At 45.8% G+C, this 17,243-nt stretch overlaps 2 protein-coding genes across 2 annotated transcripts; both read left to right on the top strand.

Annotated features, from left to right (window-relative positions):
• Positions 1-3,530: 3,530 nt before the first annotated feature.
• LOC134132184 (thyrotropin-releasing hormone receptor-like) lies at positions 3,531-5,589 on the top strand. The gene is made up of 2 exons (XM_062563503.1): positions 3,531-3,540; positions 3,834-5,589. The coding sequence occupies exons 1-2, from the start codon at positions 3,531-3,533 to the stop codon at positions 4,652-4,654; spliced, it is 831 nt and encodes a 276-aa protein (XP_062419487.1). The 3' UTR covers positions 4,655-5,589.
• A 4,021-nt stretch (positions 5,590-9,610) lies between these two features.
• LOC134132185 (uncharacterized) lies at positions 9,611-13,763 on the top strand. Its single transcript, XM_062563504.1, has 8 exons — positions 9,611-10,118; positions 10,230-10,354; positions 10,402-10,530; positions 10,627-10,722; positions 10,931-11,081; positions 11,227-11,344; positions 11,439-11,514; positions 11,595-13,763. Exons 1-8 carry the CDS (start codon positions 9,611-9,613, stop codon positions 11,739-11,741), a joined length of 1,350 nt encoding a protein of 449 aa, XP_062419488.1. The 3' UTR covers positions 11,742-13,763.
• The last annotated feature ends 3,480 nt before the right edge of the window (positions 13,764-17,243 follow it).

A 17,243-nucleotide genomic window follows, 5' to 3' on the forward strand; every position in this document is an offset into this window, starting at 1 on the left:
TAGCCTTTGATTTTTGAGGTTTAACGGAAGGATGTTTCTCTGACTTCTATTACATGTGTGACTTTTACAAGGCAATGTGACTGTGTCAGGGACTTGGATGACACAAAAATATGGCTTGTTGTAATCAATAGTAACTCTAGGTAATAGCTAATAATCCTCATAAATTTGACAGGAATCATCACAAAGAATAGTTAATACATGCAGAGAAGAAATTCACCTTGGGATGAAAATAAAGCTTGTTGCTGTTGGAGGACGCAATGTTGTCACACGCGTTACAAAGGGATTTAAAGGCAGGAGCCTTCGACTCAATGAGGTCTGTGAAGTTTCTCGCGCTCCGTGAGAAAGCTCATTATTTATTTTTACTGTGCTAAAGAGAAACAGAGCGTGCTGTTTGCGAGCATGTGCTTTGTGCTTTGTTTTGATGCGTCACTCGTCTCGTGTTTGTTCGTCGTGCAGACGTGAATCACCTCGGTTTGATGTAGGTTTGAATGGCAGGCGGCAAAATTCACCCCGGAGAACTGACAAGTTGTCACAAGATGACCTTTGTTTTCCGGATTCGCAAGTAGAAACGTTGCACTGGGACTTTTACTGCAACGTCTTCATCGGAGGAGACTCCTATCCTGGCCACATCAGAAATATAAATATATGTAGTCCAAAAATGACAAGGGTTTGAAATGCGTGCATTACTTTTTGTACTTCGGAATTTGTATATGCTTTCAGTCAAGAGATTCCTTCTCAAAAACAACTTGCATGTTTGATTTTGTCCCCATGTTGTCACCACGAGTCACTCACAATTGTGTGAGTCTCTTGACACAACCCAGTGAGCACAAGACGTTATTTCAACGTTGAAATATGGTTGAAATGAGGTCTGAACGTCTAAGACCTCATTTCAACGTCTTTTCAACCGGCAAAACAGTGCGTGAAACATCAACGTGCTAGAAACGGGTAAATTTATTGATTATGTGTCATGTTGTAACGTATGGTTGAAAGAGAGACGATAATATCATTAACATTATCATAATAATGAATGAACTGGTCGGCGAAATTTGGTCTACGCAAAGACGTGATTTCAACGCATTTAAGATTTTTCTTAAAACGTCATGAATATGGAAATACGGAGTGTGTGTCTGTTACGCCGGCGTAACAATATGCTTTAAGGACAAAATAATGCGGGCCGTTTCAAACATTAGTTGAAAACACGTAACTCTGATCACATCTGTAACGCGCATGCGCAAGTTCTTGCAGCGCTTCCATCGGGTGCAGCGCGAGGTGAAGTGTGTCCGGGAGCAGAGCGACGTGAACGGGCTGATACAACCACGGCTACCGGCCCCAATACTCTGTAAGTACGTGAGTGTTTGAATGAAGAACACCTGGAACCAGTTATTTTACTGCTGCCCACTCCATACGGGAAAGACTGTTATTTTGGTAAGCTAGTTAGCGTTAGCGCAGATAGTTTGCTAGTTAGCATGCTAGCTTGGAGCATGCTAGCTCGGAGCATGCTAGCGTTCAACATGAACTGGACCCAAAAGTAAACATCATAGAGTGTTTTCCGTGTGTTTGGTGTTGCTTATGCGTTAGGTTGTTGCTGTACTCATATCATATTATTGCCGTTCCCATTTCATGTAGAAAATACACGTTTTTAAAGCAACGCGGCCTAAACACAGATTGCAGTGATTTCAACAATTTGTTGCCTGTAAACAAGCTAGCCAAAACATTGTAAGTTACTGCATGCTTAAAACAACATTGTAAAGTATGGTACTGTATAATATACCTGGAAATGTTACTCCAGAAATGCCATAAATTGCTTATAAAGGTTCTAAAACACCTGCTGCTGTTTTCATTACTGGACAGTCACTTTTTTATTACTGTCATAAACCCAAATTACACACTTTGCCTTTTCCCTAAAGTCTTTGTTCTTCCCTCCTCACAGGTTCCTGTGGATGGAGGTTACATCTGATGGAGTTTGTCCCGCCTTACACCTGGCGTACTACTCTGAATATTTGAATAATTTCTGTCGTAGGAATTGAACGTACTGTACATCTTTAAGTTGATCTTTCTGTACACACCTACTCCTCCGCTGTTCACCCTTAGGTTTTGTCCAGTTGAAGGGAGTTTTATCTGTGCCGATGTGATGGTTTTGGGACAGGATGCTGCATGTTTAGACTGTAAAGCTCCCTCAGGCTTATTTTTCATTTTGGGTTGAACAAAATAAAATGAATTGAATTAAATTAACTTGTTGACTAGAGGCATCTGCAACTGAGGGGTGTTCTGCGCATTCTGAATCATTGAGTGATGATGAGGGAGACGGAGCTGATTTCAGGTATACGATCCGGATTCAAGTGACTCAGAGCCAGATCTTGTTACAGAATCTGAAAATGAAGTGCCAATGATTCAGAAAAAGGGTTTACAAACACAAAATTCTAAACTAACTGGTTCATGTTGTTGCTCCACTTATAATTTCATAGTTTATTTTCACAAAATATAATTTATTTTTGTATTCTGTTTTGTATAGGAAAAGTGTTTAGTTTTATATTGATATGAATAAATACAAATTAATCAAATTGTGTTGTCCTTGTTAAGAGCTGTTGACATGATTGAAAACTGTCAACAGCTGACAGTGTGTAACCTGTACTTTTCCAGCGAGCAATTTATCCGTTGAAAAGACGTTTAAAAGACGTCTATGGGATAACGTTGAAAAGACGTGATTTTTAATATCGGTGGTAAACGCACAAATGTGGACGTCATTTCTTTTTACACCTATGAAATAATGCTATAGCACAAAGTAGAGGACGACATTTTACCGTATGAAAAATCACGTTGATATGTGGTCTAAATATAGACGTCTTTTCAACGTCTACGAATAGACGTTGAAACAACTTTCACTTTTAAACCATTTTGCAACGTCTGGCATAGACGTTGATTCAACGTCTTTTCAACCAAAAAATGTTTACTGGGAACGTGAGCTCCTCAGAGCGACACAGTTCAGAGAACATCTGACAGACTACGAAGACACGTTCTGGAATAGACAAAACAATGATTTGAAGCACGTGTCAGCACGGTTTCCACTGTGCGCACTGTGGGGGCCATCATTAGCTGCAAGCCGTTGCCTCATCCGTCTCCAAGAGCCACATACAGGTAACAGGTTTCACTTCACCTGAAGAAAAAAAACGATTTGACATATCCACCATAAGAAGTTCTATTGGCATAAATCATGCGTAAATGAACCGCGTTAAAAAACAACCTGATTAAGTAAGCAAGAGGATCAGAGACGCTATTGGAGTTATCCTAAAAGCCCGTCACTGGGTCGGATTCAGGTGAAATCAGATGAAATTCTAAAAGTTCACCAGAAACTCCTTCAGCTCAGTCCTCGTCCAGACCCCGAGGAGGTAGAGTGGGGGTGTGGCATCTGGAAACACTACTGCTTTGATCTGCAGGCACCACTCAAAGCCAACACAAAATGGAAGTTCAAAGTCATCAATAAAACAAATATATTCCTGTGAAAGAATCAGATTCATGGATTACTATCACTGATGAATCAAGGTAGTAATAATCAGTGGTATAAATGCCCATCCTCCCCCATGACTGGATGATCAGGGAAATACAAACACCTCATAATTCTACTAAAGTACAGTGTACATCCCACCACTTCATGTGAGGAACTAAGTTTGGGAAAAACCCGTAAACAAATGACCTCGCCCAGGCCATCACAAACACCTTTGGGTACCGTGTTTATTCTACATTTAGCGCGTAGCTTCCCGGCAGCGAGCATCGACGCACCAGCGACACAAACGCTTTCCAGCTTCCACGTGACAGAGTAGCAACCAGATGACAAGAAAAGCCACAGCTGGCACTGCTGATCAGCAGTGTGCTGCTTCTGGTGATCTGCGCGTCGGGGATCGTCGGCAACGTGATGGTGGTCCTGGCGGTGCTCACGACCAAACACATGAGGACTCCGACCAACTGCTACCTGGTGAGTCTGGCGGTGGCCGATCTGATGGTGCTGACCGCAGCCGGCTTGCCGGCGTTCACCGACAGCATCTTCGGGTCGTGGGTGTTCGGCTACTACGGCTGCCTCGGCATCACCTACTTCCAGTACCTCGGGATCAACGCGTCCTCGTGCTCCATCACCGCGTTCACCATAGAGAGGTACATCGCCATCTGTCACCCGATCAAAGCGCAGTTCCTGTGCACGCTGTCCCGGGCCAAAAAGATCATTCTGGTGGTGTGGGCGTTCACGTCTCTGTACTGCGTGATGTGGTTCTACCTGTCGGACCTCCAGCAGCTGGTGTATGACAACGTCACCATCATCGCGTGCGGGTACAGGGTCCCCAGGAAGTTATACGTGCCGGTTTACTTCTTTGACTTCGCCGTCTTCTTCGTGGTTCCGCTGCTGCTCTCCGCGGTCCTGTACGGACTCATCGGCCGGATCCTCTTCCTCAACCCGCTGCCCTCCGACCCCAAGGACAAGAAGAAGAAGAAGACGAATAAGAACGCGCCGAGCAACGGCGCCAACGACACGAGGAACAGCTGCAGGAACTCGCGTCACTCCAGGTCCACGGCGACCTCGCGCCGACAGGTGGGTGCCACGTGCGTCCGTCTTAAAACAAGGGAATCAAAGACGAGTACAAATATGAGGACCATTTTTTTAACTTAAAAATGAAGGTTTAAAAAATATATGAAGATTATCAGAGAATAAATGCTGTTCACACATGACACCAATACCGCTCCAATGCCTATGCAGCACTGTAAAAGAGCCCACTTCCCTTTAATTATGTAAAAAAGATTTGCATTCTGCATCTACAGCAAATCAGAAAAATTAAACCTATGTATAATTGCTTTGGTGTTTTTGATACAGATATGATGATTGCTGGGTATGTGTGTTGATGACGTTCCAATTGAGTCATTATCCAAATCTGCAAAGACTGACAAAGGAACAAGCTGGGCACTGAGCAGTCCTGCCCAAACGCGTGCGATGAATAAAACCAAATGGTGACCCGTCAACCTCATATGGATCCGTCACTTCACTTCCCGGCTGTCGTTCCTGCTTTATAATTGGCTCACTTGCCATCTTGCTAGACTCATTTGTGTCCGTCCAGAGAGCCCCTAATGAGCTAAATGGAGACAAACAGGATGAAGGTTCGAGTTTGATTATATTGAGAATGGTAGACCAAAATGTTTCCCTTCTCATTAGTTGCCATCAAGCGTAGCCTCAAAGCCAGCCGGGCCCAAGCAACTACAAAGACGAACGAGTGAACTTATCATGAATCAGTTTACTGCTATCAAACATATGTGAGGTATATAAGCCTCTCAGAGTACAACGGGTAATAAGGGTTAAGTACTGACACGATCAAGAGTGGGGGGGTCTTTGTTAAATGATATTATGTCTTTTGAATCATAACACTTGTAGTTTGGGTGAACTCACCCTTTAACCCTCACGTTGTCCTCGGGTCTCTCTGACCCTCGGCAACATTCACACAAGAGAGGCCTGCGCTGTTCGGGTCAAAACGACCCGACGAGGTCTCGCGAGATGACGGCTAGCTACGCGTCACCATCAGAAGGGCCGGGACCGTCGTCTCGTCTCCGTCATTCGGGTCAGAACGACCCGGCGAGATGTCGCAAGATGACCGCTCGCTACGAGTCGGCATCGCTCGGGTCTAATCGGCTCGCTCCGGCGAGCGCCTCAGCCCAGACGACGGCGTCGGGTCACACTGACCCTCGCCTCGGCAACGTCATTTGGGTCAGAACGACCCGGCTCGTAGCGAGCCGTCATCTCGCGAGAACTCGCGAGAACTCATCGCTCGGGTCTAATCGGCTCGCTCCGCCACCGGGGGGGTGGGGGCTTCGGCGAGAGATGACGTTTTCCTGCATGTCACGATTGCAATGGGTGAATGTGTTCCGAACCTCACACGCCCGCACACACACACACACACACACACAGAAAGAGAGAGAGAGAGAGAGAGAGAGAAAGACAAATAACACGACGATAACATGCATCGCCGCCGAGTGCGAGAGAGGCTTCAGGTACGCGATCAACGTCCGCAAAAGATCCACACAAAGTATAATATCCAACCGTGGCAAGGCCTCTCGAGTTGACCTTTCGCTGTATGTCGCAATCAAAAGGGCCGAAGGGGTGCCGAACCACACACACACACACAGACACACACACAGACAGAGCGAGAGAGAGGGATTCTTTTGGTTTTTCAAAAACACTTTATTTCTCAACATCCCAAGAAAACAATTCACAACATCAAATCAGCTCAACACAAAGCACATAATAAACACAACCCCAAATAAACAAAAGTACTAGTAGAGAGAGAGAGAGAGAGAGAGAGAGAGAGAGAGAGAGGGGGAGAGACCTCTGCGCTCCTTTGGCTCCTTTAGTGATGCGGTGCAGAAATCCCTCTACGTAGTCCACGGCGTGAAGGCCTCCGGGAGCCGCAGCTGCAGTCGGAGGACTCAGCGGAGGCCTCCTCCTCCTCCTCCTCCTCCTCCTCCGTGCGTCCGTGCGTGCCTGCCTGCCTGCCTGCCTGCCTGCCTGCCGGAATCGCGATCCGCCGCTCCACTTGTCACTTTTTATTTTTGTGAGAGCCATTTATTTAGCCTGTGAGCTTTCTCCTCTCCCTTCTCTTCGTTCGCGAGGAGGGGCCTCGAGGAGCTGTTTTTCTTCCGCCCCGATCCTCCCCTTTCTACATTACATTACATGTCATTTAGCTGAGGCTTTTGTCCAAAGCGCCGACGTACGACGTAAGTGCATTTCCACATAGAGTGAGCGTACATTTTTCATCAAATAAGCAGTTTGAAAACACGTTACAGAAAAGTGCCATTACGAGTCCAATTCAAGTGCTCACCATTTGTCAGTGCTACGGTCCGCTAGTGTTTTAGTCGAGGTCTAAAAAGGTGCGTCTCGAGTTTTCCCGCGGAAGACGTAGAGGCCCTCCGCAGTCCCGATGTCATGTCGCAGAGCTCGTTCCGCCATCTGGGAGCCAGGACGACTGCAAAGAGTCGCGATCTCGCCGAGTGCTTTTCTCTCAGAGCGAGGGAGGAACAAGCGGCTTGGCAGATGCAGATCGGAGTGTCGAACCCCGCCGCCGCCTGTCCACCGGCAATCGAGGTCCCCCCCCCACACACACACACACACACACACACACACACACACACACTGTAACGAACGAACTGTGCTAATGCTGTATAACAAAGTGTGGGAGAAAGGTAAATTACCAAAGAGCTGGAAGGAGGCAATTATAGTTCCGATAAGGAAACCTGGGAAGGACGTTAGTAAACCAGCAAGCTATAGGCCTATTGCCCTGACTTCTCATAGTTTTAAATTAATGGAAAGAATGATAAATGAGAGGCTAATGTATATTATGGAAAAAAGGAGTATGATGGCTGAATGTCAAAGTGGGTTTAGAAAAGGTAGAAATACTATGGGTGCAATACTGTGTTTAGAAGATAACATAAGAAAAGCACAAGTAAACAAAGAGACAACAGTAGCAGTATTTTTTTATGTAGAAAAAGCATATGATATGTTATGGAGAGAGGGATTAATGATTAAATTATATAATATGGGAATTAGAGGAAATCTTCTGAACTGGATTAAGGATTTCCTGGAAGGAAGAACAATCCAGGTTAACTTGTCAAGGGAGCAGAGTGTAGAGAATGGAACACCTCAGGGGAGTGTTGTAAGTCCCACATTGTTTTCAATAATGATTAATGATATATATGTAGACATACCAATGGATATGGGAAGATCGCTATTCGCGGATGACGGGGCAATATGGAAAAAAGGAAGAAATATTGAACATATAGTTAAAAAGATACAAGAAGGGGTCAAACAGGTTGAAAAGTGGGGAACAAAGTGGGGTGTTACATTTTCTGTAGAGAAAACTAAAGTGATGTTTTTTACAAGGAAGAAAATCAAGGAAAATATAAATGTTAAACTATATGGAAGTAATTTAGCGAGAGGTAAAACATTCCGTTTTTTAGGAGTACAATTTGACACAAGGTTAACATGGAAAGAGCATATTAAAAATGTAGAAGATAAGTGTAAGAAAGTAATAAATATAATGAGATGTTTAACAGGAACAGAATGGGGAGCAGATTATAACTCATTGAAATACATATATGTGAGGTTAATAAGACCAAGAATGGATTATGGAAGTATGGTGTATGGATCAGCGACCAAAACTTTACTTAGGAGGCTTGATGTAATACAGGCAAAAGCGATGAGATTATGTGTAGGAGCAGTTAAGACATCGCCAGTGTGTGCGCTACAGGTGGAAGCGGGAGAAATGCCATTGAGCATGAGACGAAAACAATTGATGGTAAATTATTGGGTTAATCTAAAAGGACATGGAGATAGTCATCCAACTAAAAGAATATTACACGATAATTGGGAAAGGGAGAGAGCACAAAAGTTCAGTTTTGGGTGGATAGGGGATCAAGCAGCTAGAGAATTGGGAGTATATGAAAAGGAATTCTGCTCAACTGTAATATGGCCTGATACTCCGGTATGGAAGTTAGAAACAATGACTGTTGATTTTAAATTAAATCGGGCAAAAAAAGAAAGGAAGAATATTGATTTGGTAGCGGAATGTTATAGACATTTAGAGATTAAATATAAAGAATATGTTCAGATCTATACAGATGGATCAAAGGATCCAGGAACAGGAAAGACCGGATCTGCAGTTTACATTTTGAATCAAAGAGCTGAGATAAGTAGACAAACCACAAATGACCTGAGTGTGTATGCAGTTGAGTTATACGCTATATTTATGGCACTAGAATGGATTGAGGAAAACAAAATAAAAAAAGCTTTAATTGGCAGTGATTCAATGTCAGCTTTATATAGTCTCATGACTGGGGTGTCTAAGAGTCATCAGGATTTATTGTATGCTATATTAACAATCTATACTAGAATAAAAGGAAAAAGTTATGATATTCAAATGGCTTGGATTCCTGCTCATATTGGCATTGTGGGAAATGAGAGAGTCGACAAGTTAGCCAAACAAGCTGTTAAAAGTATATTGAAGCAAATATTAAGCTGTCAAAATCTGAGGGAAAGAGTGTAATATGGAAAGAAACCATTAGAAATTGGCAACAGCAGTGGGATAGGGAAAATACAATACAAGACATTTGTACACTATTCAAAATAAAATTGGGGTTGTGAAGAAAAGGGGAGTAAATAGAAGAGAAGAAATTGTTATGAGCAGATTAAGGATAGGGCACAGTAATTTGAATAGCACACTTCATATTATAAGGAAGCACCCAACGGGTTTTTGTGGTTTTTGTCCGGTTGCAGAAACAATAGAGCATGTGTTAATGAATTGTAAACAGTATGAAGTACATAGGAAAAAGATGATGGAAGAGTTAGGAAAGACTGGAATAAAAGGGACAGGAGTGAAGGAAATACTAGAGAGTGGGGAGAATGAACAATGTAGAGAAATTATTTTAAATCTTTTATTAAGAACAGGGCTGGTGAAAAGAATATGAAATAAGGATATGATGTAACAGACAAATAAATTCGGAAGATGGCGGTAGTGCAACATAAAAGGATGCAAGCTGCCGATAAACCCTAAAGAAGAAGAAGAAGAAGAAGAAGCGGCGATGTTCGATGTCACACTTCAAGAGGCTCGCCAGCTCGGCGGCGTCACGTTTGACGTTGTCCCCCAGCAGCTGCAGCAGCAAGCCGCTGACTCTCCTTCCGGGTTCAAGATGGCTTTCCAGGGGCTGTGGCGTGCGCTTCGTGTCCCAGGGGACCGCAGGCAGAGCCGCCGGCTGCGGGCGAGCCAGACGGGGAGCCCTGGCGCTCAGCGGAGCCGCGGCACTGACAGCGGCCGTGGCGGGTTTTTTAGCCAACGCCGACCACTTCCAGCGTGCCGACATGGCCACGAAGGCGCCCCGAGCCGCCGCGGAGAAAGAACCGCAGGGGGATGTCTCCGAGAGGTGCCGGGGCTTCATGTCTCCTCCGGTGACCGAAATCGGCGTGCTGCAGGAGAGCAGCGGGGAGATGCGCACGAGGATGGAGATGCTCATCATGGAGACGCAGGCCGACTTCTGCAACGCCCTGCAGGAGGTGGACGGCGGGACGTTCAAGGTGGACCGGTGGCAGAGAAATGAAGGTGAGGGGAACTCTGAATTAAACTCTCCGAAGGAGTAATCCGTGCAAAGATGGCAGCACAAATCTCTCCATTTAATGTTTTTAATTAGTTACATCTTGTGTGTGTTTCGAGGTGGCGGAGGGATCAGCTGTGTGATGCAGGATGGAAAGGTGTTTGAGAAGGCCGGAGTCAATGTGTCCGTGGTGTTTGGGAACCTGACTGAGGAGGCCGCCAAGCAAATGAGGAGCAGAGGGAAAGTCCTCAAAGGGAAAGATGGTACGTGTGCTAAACTCGACATGTGTGCGCAGGCCTAAAGCTTGATAAAGACGTGCAGCTGGTGCAGAACTCTGCGGCCCTGAACGGGACCCAGCGGGTGCTGCTGGATCACGTCATATCCGAGGAGGAGTGTTCAGACCTCAGGCGCCTGGCTCACGTAGGACCTTTACGCAACATCAGTAACGCAGCGGTTGCTGTATCGTAGGTTTTAAAAGATTAACCCCGGACTTTTTTTTCCTTCTTGTTTTGTCAGGCCGTCACCATTGCGGGAGACGGCTACAGAGGGAGGATGTCGCCACACACCCCCAATGAGAAGTTTGAAGGGGCCACTGTACTCAAAACCCTGCAGGTACACTCACCGCTGGAGCTATGACAAATGATTCCCTTTTCTCATCCATACTGGCATATTCCAACATTAAAAGTCAAAATGATTATTACTTTGGCAGCTCCGTCATATACAATCAATAAACCGTGATACCTGCAGGGCATCTTCCCGGATTATTTGTTTGACTGTACGTGTGATTGTGTCTTCTTTTTGTTTTGCGCTTTTGGTGCAGTTCGGATACGAGGGCAGAGTGCCGATGAGGAGCGCCCGCCTGTTCTACGACATCAGCGAGCGAGCGAGACGGGTCATCGAGTCTTACTTCCTGCTCAACTCCACCCTGCACTTCTCCTACACGCACCTGGTGTGCCGGACAGCCATCACAGGTGAGACTCCAAGTCCTTAGATATACTGTAATGATTAGAGTAGGATTGCTACATCATCCTGGTGGTTTGGGTGGCGAAAGACCCTGAGAAGTACTCGAGAGGTCTGATGTATTGATGCGTATTCATTCGCGTCCCGGCTGTACAGGCCAGCAAGATCACAGGAACGACCTGAGCCACCCGATCCACGCCGACAACTGTCTGCTGGACCCCGAGGCCCACGAGTGCTGGAAGGAACCTCCCGCGTACACGTACAGAGACTTCAGGTACGATGCTCGGCGGCGACTGAGCCAACGACAGGCCGAGCACGTTGCACGTCACGAGAGACAAACGATCCCTCCTTTGCCCTTCTGCTTTCAGTGCACTGTTATATCTAAATGGAGATTTTGAAGGAGGGGAGTTCATATTCACAGAAATGGATGCCAAAACCGTCACGGTGAGATGGTGGACGTATTGCTCGCATTGCAGGTGGCGTGTTAGTTTATTCAAACCGACGGCTCTCTCCTTCCCCTCCAGGCATCGGTGAAGCCCTTATGCGGCCGGATGGTGGGTTTCTCATCCGGGGGGGAGAATCACTTTGGTTATTTGACAATAAATGCCAGGGAGTTACTTTCAAACACTGATGACATCCACCTTAGTTACTTCAAAACAATAAGTTCATGATAACCACACTATTTGTTCAGGAAGATCTGCTTCACATATGGATTTAATCATTTTTGAAGCATGAGATGAGAATTAGGTGATCAAAAGGGGGGGGCGACGGCCTCTTTGACCCACATGCGTGTGAACTGCACCTTGAGTGGGTTGGCGAGGCGCTGATTGGACTTTCTTGTTCTCTCCCAGGAGAGACTGCAGGCGGACGAGGTGATCCAGGCGCTGGACACGGAGTCCACGTGGGGCGGAGGCCTCAACATCAACCCCAAAGATGAACTGTAGAAGCTGAAGCAAAACGCCTTCAGTCCAATACGCTTCAATCTAATCCTTCTATATTTTAACTATTTATTGAACCGACCTTGTACTTCTTTACGTGATACCTCTGGTTTTATCGATTTATAGATAGACAGACGGACAAATACATATCTAGATGCTGCCATGGATTCCGTGTAGGATTCCATGTAATATTTTACTACGCTTTGTAGGAGCCAGTTTTAATTGACATTGAGTGGAAGATACCAAATTGAGCCAGCAGGTGTCACCATGGTGCACTTGCTTTATTAGGTGGGAACTTTGAGCCAGGTGGCAGGTGTTGCGAGACGGAGGAGCACACAGTTTTCTCTGTCACAATACGTGGTTGTAAGTGACAGCTAAATGGACTCCACATTGTGCTAAATAAACCAAATATTCAAACACAGAATCAACGGCGTAAGCGGGTTTATTTTACCGAACGAAACGTGCAGTGGCCAGCGCGTCAAACCCTACTTTTAGCCTGTCTACGCAGCCCCTCAGTGGCTTTAAGTTAGGCTTAGCCGCTACACGCTTATTAAATCATATTATCAGTTATACATTATCTTCATTTCAAAACATATTATTTTTTTATGTAGCATCTGAACAGTTTTATTTCTGGTGGGTTCATCTAAATCTCACTATAAATCCTCCATTATTAAAAAGACAGACTTTGTAATGAAAAGAAATCACATGTAGGCCTATATATCATTGAACATCTTCCCACTTAGTCCTTAAGGCAATTTATTGAATAATATTTATGGTCTGCTGCAGTTAATAACAACTATTTAAGCTGTGTTCACAACATAGCATGATAAACAACTAAAATGTTTGTCTCCCTGTGTTCAGCAGACCGGATATAAAACAAGTAAAAACGACATGCTTCGCTGTTGTCGTTTTTTTTGGAAAGTTGCAGAAACGGATGTTCATTAAACTGTATTGAATGGCCAGAACGAAATAATAACGAAATAATACCGGAATAAATAAAAAATCCATATATATATTTAATAAAAACGAGAGCACGTAGAAACACGCACGCACGCACGCGCGCCGTAAAATGCCATGGCAACCGAACGATGACCCGACCGAGGGTATATAAGGTCAGCGCACTTTCTGAACGTTCCCTTTGCTCTTTGACTTGAACGCGAACTTTAAACCTCCCGTGAAAGCAAACTGCTGAGAACAAAACCTTTGAGTTTTTGACTACTGAGCGGATTCTACTGGATACCGATATTGTTGGAGAAGTGAACTACTGTATAACATCTTTAGTGGAGCACAGACGAGGCTGAAACAGGCCCTCAGGAGCGGCGGAGGAGCGGCGGAGCATCGAGGACGACCACCGGCTGAAGGAAGTTGGCTGATTGGAACCTTCAGTGTTCAAGTAAGACAACGTTTTGATCTGCTTGCACCCTTAGAAGGGTCCCCATGTTACAAATGAGTACGAGACATTGAGTTTAACGGTGAAAGAAATACGATTTGATGGACAAAGACACTCAGTCGAGGATTTCTCGGTGTAAAATGATTATTGGAGGGGCGGGATGTGTTACATCTCGCGGGACATCTCTGGGGTGTGTCAACAATTAGTGTAGATGTTTTAAAACACTGTTATTTTGGTTTGAGGGTATCAAATTGTCGAAGATTAACATTGCAATTTGTGAAAAAAGATGGCGCTCAGAACGCCATGGAACGCTCAATAAATGTTTTTATTTGGAAATCACCGGGTCCATGGAGACGGTTGACGTGTGACGTCACGACGTGCAGGTCTAGTCAACGTACGTCACGTGGTTGAAACGTACAACTGGCTGCTTGCACATTGACTACTGGTTATGTTTCATATACCCTATTGTATACGGGTAGATGAAATCAAGCCTTCTGATTAGTTGAGAGTGAGTCACGGGGTGTACTGACTTGAGCCATAATGTACTTGTTTCAGCGCGGTGAATTTTCGCTACCGTTGGTTGTCATTTTGGTTTTGAGCTCGGTGGCGATCGCCTAAAAACATCCCGGAAACGCGCAAATGAGGAGTTTGGGGAAAGCGAGCTTTCGTAATCAATTTAGGGCTCCTTTTTAAGCCAAAGAGGACAATTCAGGTCGACGTCATGAGCGCTGTGAATGAATGAATATCTTGCAACGAGACCTGGAATGCACAAGTTAATGTCAATATTCTTGATCATCAACTACTATGGCACAAAAGTCGTCTTTAAGTTCGGTCTCTTTGTCGTATGAGACATTATTGCTCGTCTTTGGTCTGTACGGTTCAGACTGTACGTTTTCAGTCTAAAGGACGGATGATGTGCACTTGACGTTCGCTACTTGATTGTTTTAGCTAGCAGATGCTAACTATATATACAAATATGTGTACAAACATTACATTACATTGTTGACATATAGAGACATTAATTGCACGTGCTCAAATTGAGCAAAAACAGAGCAGGTCATCCGGGTTTTTGAGGGATTGCGCAATCCGAGAGGCGCTCGTCGCTGACGTATTTGAACAGGAAAATACACAAATTCAGCGATATTGCCCATAATAATCATTGGATTGATTGTAATCTTATAATTACACTTGTATCACAGATCATATCACAGATATATATATATATATATGTGACCGCAGATTACTGTTGACAAGAGAGCGATTTGTTAAGTAACCGTATGGGACTGCATGTGCGCGTGCTGCACCACCTCCACGCGCTGCGATGTGCAACTCGTAGAATTAAGAGTGATCAATTAAAGAAGTTCATTGTTGTATCAATGCCGCCGTGATTTACTGACGCACTGCATATAAAACACGTCCACGCTGTTTATTGCAAGTCAATGACGTGCGCACACTTGCAGAATCAACGTGAACAGTGGCTTAGTTGACCCGCTAACTGGCTGATAAAAAGCTTTTTAATACTAGAAACCCGACCGTGTTTTTTTTACACAGAATGACAGTAGAGAGGACAATAATTACATTACATTGTGTGTGTTAGTGACTCCCTTGGGTCCTGCAGTCATAGTTACTGTAGTGATCTGCTCTTTACAAATCAAAACTTTATTGCTGATGTGATCCAGAAATATTTAATGTAATGAGAAATCCTGACAGTTTAAATGTTTTATCTTAAAGCTGGTGTTACCTGCATCATGGAACGTCCCACACAACCCTGCCCCCTCGGCGATGACCACGGCGTTCTCCTCAACTCTTCGGATGAGGTAGGTGAGGTTGACTATTATGCTGTGGGTGAAGTTGATTTTATTCCCCTGGCCTTCCCGGATGACAACGAGGAGCAGGAAAAGGATGAAGAGGAGGATGAAGAGGAGGAGGAAGAGGAGGAGGAAGAGGAGCGGCCCATGTTGGCAATGGACAGGCAACTGATGCACTTTGGACTGGAGGCAGCATTGTATTTTCTGGCGGAGCAACACCATGAGGAGGAAGAGGATGATGAGGACTGGAAGGATTCTGGGTACGACTCCATGTCTGTGTGCGACTCCCTTTCTGAGGACGATTGGATGGACTGGGTGGCACCTACGGAAGAAATGCAACAAGAAGCTTTCCTGCAGTCTGTACTACTGCAACATCCCCCACTTCCTTCACATGTGGACCTTCCCGAAGAAGCGCCGAGTCCAGTCCCCCAGACGTCAGGATTGTCCACCAAGAGGAGCAGGGAAGAGGACGACGCAGGTCAGGTAAGTAGGAAGAGGCAGAGGGATGAGGACGACCATGTGGACACAGCCGAAGAGGACTACAGGAACTCGGCACCCTCCACTTCAGGCCTCGCACCCTCCACTTCAGGCCGAGCACCCACATTCAGAAGATACTGGCAGTGGGCGGAAGACAGCGACTCGGATTGATGTCCTGAAGAAGCGCTGACAGCGCGTCAGGAGTGTCCTCCAAGAAGAGGACAACACAGAGCAGGTAAGTGAGAAAAGGCTGAGGGACGGTTACGAGGACCATGTGGACAGTCCCTTGTTCTTCAGGACTAGGCCCCTCATCCACTAAAATGACCAAGACAGAGGACTACAACATACTGGCAGTTGGCTGAAAACAGCAACTTGATTGACAGCGACATTCTGCTTGCTGCAGGATGTAAAAACCGCCTTCCGCCGTGTTCAGCGAGGTTGGCTATAGGTAGCATCTTGCAGCAGAGTTTTTAGGCATATCTTCTTTATGGGTTGATCAATTTGCATCTAGTGCAATCGCCCCCACTTCCTTCTCTTGTGGAATGTCCTGATGAAGCACTAATCCCAGTCCTTCAGATGTCAGGAGTGTCCTCCAAGTAGGCAAAGGGACGACACAGGGCAGGTAAGTGTGAAAAGGCAAAGAGACGGTGTCGAGGACCAGGTGGACACAGCCCCTTGCACTTCAGGGCTAGGCCCCTGCTCCACTAAGAGGACCAGGGAAGAGGACTACAGGAATTCAGCACCCTCCACTTCAGGCCTCGCCCCACCCACACACAGAAGATACTGGCCGCAGGCGGAAGACAGCGACTCGGATTGATGTCCTGAAGAAGCGCTGACTCCGTCAGGAGTGTCCTCCAAGCAGAAAAGAGGACAACACAGGTCAAGTGTGAAAAAGCAAAGAGACGGTGTCGAGGACCATGTGGACACAGCCCCTTGCACTTCAGGGCTAGGCCCCTGCCCCACTAAGAGGACCAGGGAAGAGGACTACAGAGAGTCAGTGCACTCCACTTTAGGCCTCCACTTTCCCTCCTCAAAGAAGAGCGATGCAGATGGCTACCGGTGGTTTCCTCCCTCATCTTTAGGCCTCAGCCCCCCACACACAGAAGATGCTGGCAGTGGGCTGAAAGCAGCGACTTGGATTGACAGCGACATTCTGCTTGCTGCAGGATGTAAAACCGCCTTCCCCCGTTTTCAGCGAGGTTGGCTATAGGTACCATCTTGCAGCAGAGTTTTTAGGCCTATATTTTTTATGGATTGATACATTTGCGTCCAGTGCAATCTCCCCCACTCCCTTCTCCTGTGGAATGTCCTGATGAAGCACTAATCCCAGTCCCCCAGATGTCAGGAGTCTCCTCCAAGTAGGCAAAAGGACGACACAGGGCAGGTAAGTGTGAAAAGGCAAAGAGACGGTGTCGAGGACCATGTGGACACAGCCCCTTGCACTTCAGGGCTAGGCCCCTGCCCCACTAAGAGGACCAGGGAAGAGGACTACAGAGAGTCAGCGCACTCCACTTTAGGCCTCCACTTTCCCTCCTCAAAGAAGAGCGAAGCAGATGGCTA

Source organism: Pungitius pungitius, chromosome 7 (genome assembly GCF_949316345.1).
Source record: "Pungitius pungitius chromosome 7, fPunPun2.1, whole genome shotgun sequence".
Lineage (NCBI taxonomy): Eukaryota > Metazoa > Chordata > Actinopteri > Perciformes > Gasterosteidae > Pungitius > Pungitius pungitius.